Source organism: Glycine soja, chromosome 7, assembly GCF_004193775.1.
Source record: "Glycine soja cultivar W05 chromosome 7, ASM419377v2, whole genome shotgun sequence".
NCBI classification, from domain to species: Eukaryota; Viridiplantae; Streptophyta; class Magnoliopsida; order Fabales; family Fabaceae; genus Glycine; species Glycine soja.
In genome coordinates this window covers 4,495,360-4,504,092 of record NC_041008.1, presented here as the reverse complement: position 1 = coordinate 4,504,092, position 8,733 = coordinate 4,495,360, and the positions used below count along the sequence as shown (strand labels likewise).

The 8,733-nt window shown below is 32.6% G+C and overlaps 1 protein-coding gene across 1 annotated transcript; it reads left to right on the top strand.

The window, feature by feature from the left end:
- Positions 1-6,299: 6,299 nt before the first annotated feature.
- On the top strand, positions 6,300-8,275 carry LOC114418275 (transcription factor MYC2-like). Its single transcript, XM_028383542.1, has one exon. It carries the CDS (start codon positions 6,550-6,552, stop codon positions 7,942-7,944), a length of 1,395 nt encoding a protein of 464 aa, XP_028239343.1. The 5' UTR covers positions 6,300-6,549; the 3' UTR covers positions 7,945-8,275.
- Positions 8,276-8,733: the final 458 nt, after the last annotated feature.

Below are 8,733 nucleotides of genomic sequence, written 5' to 3'. Positions count from 1 at the left end.
TTAACCATTTAGATTTTCTTAATTAATATTTAAATTCTTAGTTTTACTTTTAAACAATACTTTCTTTTATTCGTGTAGAAATCAAAGATAAATATAATAAAATTTATATAACATAGATCAATCAATTAAACCGTACCTTTTTAGCTATTTATGTCAATATGCATGTAAATATTTTGCTTAGAACCTAAAAAGTGTATGATAATTAATTAAAACTGTTTTAACAATATGATAACATAATTAAATAACTAAATTATTTTACATTACATATGAATCAAATTTATTAAAATTTACGAATATACTAATATGTCGATGCACATTACGGGCTTTTAATGCGTATTTTTAGCAGATCTCTTGCGAATTGTGATGCTTTTATTCTAAAAACACTAATGAACATACACCACAATTCCTTCAAATATAGAAAACAATATTAATTATATACAAGAGCATTGGTTCCAGCATCAACTTTAGATGACGCAAGCAGCACACAAGACGCATCAGCAACAAAGGGTATTTTGACTGTCATAAAACATAAAGCAGCAACATGAATAATGAATCACCTCCACCCACATTGTTTTGGGGCATTCAATGGTAGAGAGAGGATATATATATATATGGGTCAATACGCGATAAATATGTTTGAATATGCTTTTGTCCAAGAGTTCGACTGACAAACTAAGCCTAAAGCCATTTTATAAGCTGCCAAACGTTAATTCTTTAGGCCCATGAATATGTTTTTTCTCTAATCACACACCACTTTTTATTTTCTATAACTTGTTTCAAAAATATTTTTGTCTAAACCAGATTCTCTTCTAGTTTTTTTTTGGAAACTTTTTAAGATGGGTGTGGGAAGTAATTTTAATATCTCCAACACGTAGCCACGCCAAGGACTGAGTATATGAAGGAAGTATACAAGAATGAAAATCTGGGGGATGATCTGATGTCTGAGATAGTCTAATAGGTCCAACAATAATGATTAAGATAGACTTCTAAATTCTAATACTATCTTAAAATTTTATTTTAGGTTAATCTAATCCTTAAAACATGCTCATGGAATGAGAGTTCTCTCTCTCTCTCTCTCTCTCTCTCTCTCTCTATATATATATATATATATATATATATATATATATATATATATATATATATATATATATTATTTTTATCATATTATTGGTCAATGTGATATACCCAAAAAAATATTTAGGTTAAACATATAATTTACAGCTTCTTTGTTAGTATGGAAACACATCAGATGAGCAACATAAGATTTAAGCGGCCTTGTTTGGTATTATTGATTTATGAAGGGTCCAAGTTAGAGAGAGGGATGTTTTTACACGCTCAATAATTTTGTTGTGTTTGTTTTAAAAGAAGTTCAACCTACTATAAAAAGGGTGTAAGAGTAATTTTCATGTTTATTATTTTATCTTTACCTATTTCTCTTCCTCCAAACAACTTAACATCCAATTTTATTTCTACTGTATTTTCTCTTTTTAAAATTATCTCTTCTATTTTCATTTACTATATTTCTCCCATTACAACCAAATAGGACATTAGCCCTTATTGCATACTCTTAATTTGGTCCTCTTACATGCAAGTTTTATTGATTTAGCCTTTATCGTCATGGTGATCATTAACTCCCTTATCCACTCTTAATTTAGTCCATATATATATATATAGATAGACATAAAACATAGAGATTATCAAAATATATATTCACGACCAGGGAATTGAACTTTTATTAACATGGTTAAAGAAATCTAACTATTTACCAATTATGTTAATCATATTGCACTTTGTTAGCTGTCACTCTATTATAACGGAAATTTTATTCCACCGCCGCTCTGTGAATTGGGTTTATATCTCTATTTGGCCTCGTCAAATAAACTTTCCTTGATAAACTTCATAGAAATGCCTTCTAAGTAATCAATTTTTCCCCATGTGCATTGCATGCTTCTAAATAATTGATTTTATTTTTCGAAAAAAAAAAGTAGGGGTAGGCTGACATCTCTGTCATGCTTTTTTATTTTTATTTTATGAAAGTTGTAGTTTCATTGAGAAACAATAGGAAATAAAATTGTTCCTAAGTCATTCTTGTGTGAAGTAGAAAACGATTAAAATACAATATCTTTACAAAGTGCGGTGGGGGAAGAGTTAAAACAGCCGTGCTACAAATATATTACAAATTCCTGATTGAGACATTCACAAACTTCAGAAGTTCAGTTTGTTACAAACTTTAAAAGATCAAAAATTTATGAATATAATTGTATACGAAAGAGTCATTCATGATTTTTTTTCTTTTCATTCCTACAAATTGAGTATTAACATTAACATTTGATTCAATTGCTTCTTTTTAATTTGGTGCACAGAACAAGATTGATTTGAATCTGGCTATGCTTCTTCTAAGTTATAAATACACAGGCCGACCCATTCATCAACAACAAACAATTAATCCTTTTTAGTCGAAATCTTGAGTCAATATGAATCAGGCTGTTGTTTCCTGCACCTACAAATTACTTTCTGCATTCTTTCCAGAATGTTTTTTTTAACCTTTTGGATTGGTCATTTTGGGAAGCCAAAAAAGAGGTGTAGAAAGCAACTTGGAGGCGCAGGAAGCAATAACCTATGATTCAAACTTATGTTGTTAAGCCTAATCAAGCTGGCCCATCAAATGAATGGGCTTCTAAGCTAACAACCCAATTGAAAGGAAAACACTAAAAAACGTGTGCTCTTTTTGTGAATAAAGCTGGCCCGTGAAACACTCAAACATGTGCTGTGAATGCTTTGGGCTTTTGGGGGCACGTTTTGAACGGTTCAACTTTATCTAATATAAATAAAATTCTGTAGAAATTCACTATCACTTTAAAAAAAAATATTGAAAATTAATTAAGAATCATTTTTAATATATTTTATAAAAAATATTATTATAAAAATCAATAAATTTATGTATGATAGTTTATGATTGAATAGGAATATAAAAAATATTTACATTATATATATATATATACATTATATATATATATATATATATATTGTTGTGAAGTCAAAACATCAAACTCAAAAGGTATTTTTTTAGTAAATTACACTTATATTTTCTAAGGTTTGGTTAGATTACACAAAATTTCTTTTTTTTTACCCGTACATTAATCTCCTTAATTATTTAAAAATATTACACTAACTCTCTTTATATATTTTTAACTCATTTAATTGTTTAAAAAGTATTGCACTGTGTCTCCTTATACGAGAAGTTGTCGTAAAAATTAAAAAAAAAAGTTTGTACAATTTCATGAAATCTCAGTGAAATATATTGCAACGATACAGGTATCTCTAAGCTTGAATAGAATTATACACGTGGTATATATAAAAAAATGATAACGAAATATAAAAACCAAGAGATAAAAAAATACAGTGTATTGTAACCATAGGAATTGCGTCTCTATTATGAATTGACAATTAGCTTAAGTTATCCCATCTTAAAGACACGTGCTTAAAAAGCAACGGTGAGATGAAACGTGTGTGTGTGTATATATATATATATATATATATATATATATATAAAGTAGTAATGACATGCGTTAAAAAGAGAAGATTGATACTATCAAATATGAATTTACTAATTAAGGAGTGATCAAGCCGCAAACCAAAAGCACTACGATTAAAAAAATGCTGGAAATTTTATAATATTATCAACCAGAGGAATAAGCAAGCATAAAATATGTTCAGTGGACATAATCATTCTTCTAATAATACAGCAAAGTTTTCACTCTCATTGTTCACGTTTACAAATATTATATCCGTAAATAAAGTTTATCAATATATTATGTTTATTGGCAATCGAAAGCGGTGACGATCCGAACAATGTTTCTTTTACTTCAATACGTCCCTTATCTATTCAATAAGCTATCATAATTTAACGTTGATTGAAATCATCCATCAAACGAGGAGATGAAACAAACAAAGACGACAAGATTACCTTAAAATTTTCTAACGATGAAGAGAAAATAAAAGAGAGAAGAAATCGTAAATTCCAATCTCTTTACTAATAAGAATTAACAATTAACATTTATCGATTAAAAAAAATCATAAACAACTTCTAATGTGTATTAAACAAAATAAGTAAATAATGATAGATGCTGCCTTGTGCCCTCAGTGTAAAGACCATGATGAGTCTATTATTTGTGCTTTATGGAACTGTGAGGATGTTTAGCAGTTTTTGAATTGTGTGATTTATTTCAATCACTAGACCTGTTTCTTTATCTAGGGCTAATTAACTAAGTGGCTCCATGGAAACTATCTACAAACAGAGATTGGCGAAACTCATCACACTTGGCCTGATTAATTTCTTTGGTGAAGGTATATGGGCTCTATGATGGGATCCTAATTCTTTGATTTTGTTTAGTTAATTGGATAATAACAATTCTATTTGACACAAAGTATTCGACCATGCAAAGAGGAAAATGCTAATTAAACTACTTATTCCAATTTATGTTGAGGCAGGCAAGAAGGAGATCAATATCTCTTGGCGCCATCTCCTCCCCATACTTCCAAAGTGAATGTTGATGGATCCTTCAAAAGTGGCTGGTGATGAAAGTGCAGCCTGCGATGGTCTAGTTTGAAACTCAAATGAGTAATTCATAAAAAAGGATCCCACTATAATGTTGGAACCAGTAACGTAGTCTGGACTAAGCTTTGGGGTCTCTTCTTTGGCATCAAGCTAGTTAATTTGTGATCTCAAATGTCATGATCTTTGACCTCTCTTTATAGAGATAATTCTCTATCTTAGATTAACAAGTTAGAAAGAATGTTTCAATGATTTATATAAATTGTGAGTCTAATAGCAGTGTTGATATGCTCACTAGTATAGACCACTACTGGTACCTTTAAATGGATTATAGTAAACAAGACTCATCACAAACTTAATTTTGTTATCCTTTTGTTTTCCAAATATACAAAAAATATATTGAATTATGTATAATAAAACATTTATAAATTGTCATTAAACCAAACTTTCGTCTATTCTATTAAATTTGAAAATAAAAAAAATAATTTTTATAAACTTTTATATTTTAATTTATATTTATACCATCAATAAAATATGTTTTTAGAACATTCTTAAATTTATATTTTACCTAAAGTGACCAAAGTTCTTGCAATTTGGAGGACATAATTGTCAAAGTAAAAGTCGTACACCCTGTTTGTAATTATTGCATTGGAACTAAAAAGTCGTAAGAAAACAACGACAGGACAGTTAACGAGCGAAAGAGAGTAATTATTTTATTTAATAATATATCCCGAATGATTTTTTCTTCAACGCCCCCATAATTTAATTCATTGATTTTTTCTTAAAAAAGTGAAAAAATATAAACATGATAAATGTTTAAATAGTTAAAATAAATAAGCATTGAAATATCACTGGTCACTCACATATAAATTGATTCATTGATCTTAGTAGTTGTCTAGTACCCAAGTCATATATGCATGGGTACCCCACATAGCACTTGTATTATCCCATTTATCTATCTACCTCCGTGCGTCACTGCACCTTTCGCTTTCATTTCACGTGCTCGTGGTGCCCAATACCGCTGCATCTCAACCTGATTTCAATCACATTGTTCGAAAATCAAGGAAAGTAAATGTAAGAGAAATTTACATCAATAAATCATAAATATGTTCAATTTTTTCACTTTCTAACTCAACTTTTTATCTCGCAGTTACTCATTTCCCCACCAAAATTTAACACTTCTGCCCCCCTACCATATAACCCACACACTTCTGCCCCCCCTACCATATAACCCCCCGTCCCGAATAAATATGACAATGGGACTGGGCACGAACCACTATTATCTTTTTAATCTTCGACTCTGATTCTTTAATATGTTTTTATATTTATACTTGATATTTAGTGGATTAAAATTTATTTATTATCTTATTTTTGTATTCATAAGGTATAAAGTATCTTTGATCCTGTCTGGTATTTGATTTAAATTGAAAAAATAATTTTTTTAAAGAAAATATTAAAAATTTGATTTTAAAAAAAATAAATTAATTGTTAAATTTTAACTACTTATATATCAATAAATTTATTATAAAACATATATCTATAAAATCGTTAAGAAAAGAATATTAAATTATATAAAAACTCTAAAATAAAATTAACTAGTTTTAGATCCTTTGATTAAATTATGTAAAAATTTTAAATGACGGGATGAATCTGGATTCGAAATCGGGATAGAGACCAATCTGGTAATCCGATATCATATTCTAGATATCTTAATCCGGAACCCACCCCTCTTCCCAATTCTCAAACCCTTTCCGAATTCCTAATGCATTCTTTCTTTATTTTTTTTCCTTTTCCTTCTCTAATTAACAATATCACACTGTTTCCTTACGCTAAAAGGACTGTTTATCCGTACACCATTTATTCCTCATCTTTATTCTATTAATGCCCAATCCTCCTCGCCCATTTGTTTCATTCTACCTCACTCTTCTAACCTCATCACTCCTCACACAACACACTTGCCTCTTCTACCTCCCTCCACTTCTAGTTCTTCCCACATGGAGGATTTAATCATATCTCCTTCTTCGTCTTCCTCTTTGGTCTCTCTACCCCATGAAAACCCAACACCAACACCAACCCTTCTACAAAAACTCCAATTCCTCCTCCAAAGCCAACCCGATTGGTGGGTCTACGCCATTTTCTGGCAAGCCTCACACGACGACAATGGCAACCTCTACTTATCCTTCGGAGAGGGCCATTTCCAAGGCACCAAAGAAACTTCCCCAAAGTCACTAACCATTCCCACAAAGAAGTTCATGAGAGCCCCCACAAACGACACCAACAACATCAACGACGCCGAGTGGTTCTACGTCGTGTCGTTGACTCGCACCTTCGCAGTCAACAATAATGCTTCTTCTTCTTCTTCTTCTCTCCCGGGAAAGTCTTTTGCTTTAGGCTCGGTTCTCTGGCTCAACAACATGCACGAGCTCCAATTCTACAACTGCGAGAGATCAAACGAGGCGCAAGTGCACGGGATCGAAACGTTGATCTGCATCCCGACACAAAATGGCGTCGTCGAAATGGGATCCTACGACACCATCAAACAAAACTGGAACCTCGTACAGCACGTTAAGTCTCTCTTCATAACCCCTCCAGATCCGGTTCCTGTCGAAATCCTCGACGACCACACCATCTCCTTCGCCGACATCGGCATCGTTGCCGGAGTCCAAGAAACCAAAAAGCGGAGAATAAACCAAACACAAACACAAAAACCTCCCAGGAAAAACGACAACTATGTCAACTCCGAACACTCCGATTCGGATTGTCCCACGTTGCCAACCGCCACCACCCCGACAACCTCGGAGCCGAAGAAAAGAGGGAGAAAACCGATTCTCGGACGCGAGACTCCGGTAAACCACGTGGAGGCAGAGAGACAACGTAGGGAGAAGCTCAATCATCGATTCTATGCGCTTCGTGCTGTTGTTCCGAATGTTTCGAGGATGGACAAGGCTTCGCTGTTGTCGGACGCTGTCGCCTACATCAGCGAGCTGAAGGCGAAGATTGAGTACTTAGAGTCGCAGCAGCCGAGAGACAGTAGTAAAAAAGTGAAGACAGAAATGACGGATACTCTAGATAACCATAGCACCACGACAATATCGACAGTGGTGGATCAAAGCGGGCCTGAACCTAGATTGGGCCCAAGCCCGCTTGGTCTCGAGGTCGATGTGAAAATCGTGGGGCCCGATGCCATGGTTAGGGTACAATCAGAAAATGTGAACCACCCTGGGGCGAGGCTAATGGGTGCTTTGAGAGACCTAGAATTTCAGGTTCATCACGCTAGCATGTCTTGTGTTAACGATCTCATGCTTCAAGATGTGGTTGTTAAGCTTCCCAATGGAATGAGGAGTGAAGAGGGTCTTAAATCTGCGATTCTGATGAGGTTGGATCAGTGACACTGGTGAGGTTATTAGCTGTAATGTAACTGTGAGATGTTGTTGCTGTTCATAGTAGTCGGTTTTTGGTGTACGTTATAGATAATTTGTATTTATCTTTTTTGTTTTTTTGGGGGGTCTTTGTCTTGCGTGGTGCTTGATGACGGTGGGGTTGGCTCCAACCTGCAATTATGTGAGGGAATCTAAGAAGCCTGTCGTTTATGTTTTGTATATATAATAATCCTTTTGGATTTTGAAGTTGATCAAGAACTAGACTAGAAGAAAAAGTGGTCGCCATCTTGTTTTAACATTCCTCAAAATACAAATATTATAATCCAAACCCTATAATCTAGTATCACTAGATTTAGATTTTGTATGAATAAATAATATAATTAAGCATGTGTTTACTATAATTTTATTATATAAAGATATATGGATCCTAAATTTCATTATAAACTTTGTTGGAATAAATAAAAAAAGTATTTTATTAAATTGTGTTGAAGTTTTATGAACATGGGTTGAAAATAATTTCTAGGAATTATAAATTACTTTTATAAATTTAATAAACTATCTGTTAAGCGTGAATACTTTTAATTTACTTATAAGAGTACATATGTCCAAAGTGAGTATTATGCACGTCAGCACGTCAGACAAATAATGGAAAGAAAGGAATTCTTTAGGGAGTTGCTATGTATCCACAAGATTGAATTGTTAATTCTTAAATATTTGTTCGATGGTGATTATTTTGTTATTCGTAAATGTAATTTAATTTAACTAATAAGAGTGAGAAAACACCATGTCATTAATCGA

Coding starts and splice junctions, on each gene's coding strand:
- LOC114418275 (XM_028383542.1), top strand. CDS start 6,550: ATGGAGGATTTAATCATATCTCCTTCTTCGTCTTCCTCTTTGGTCTCT.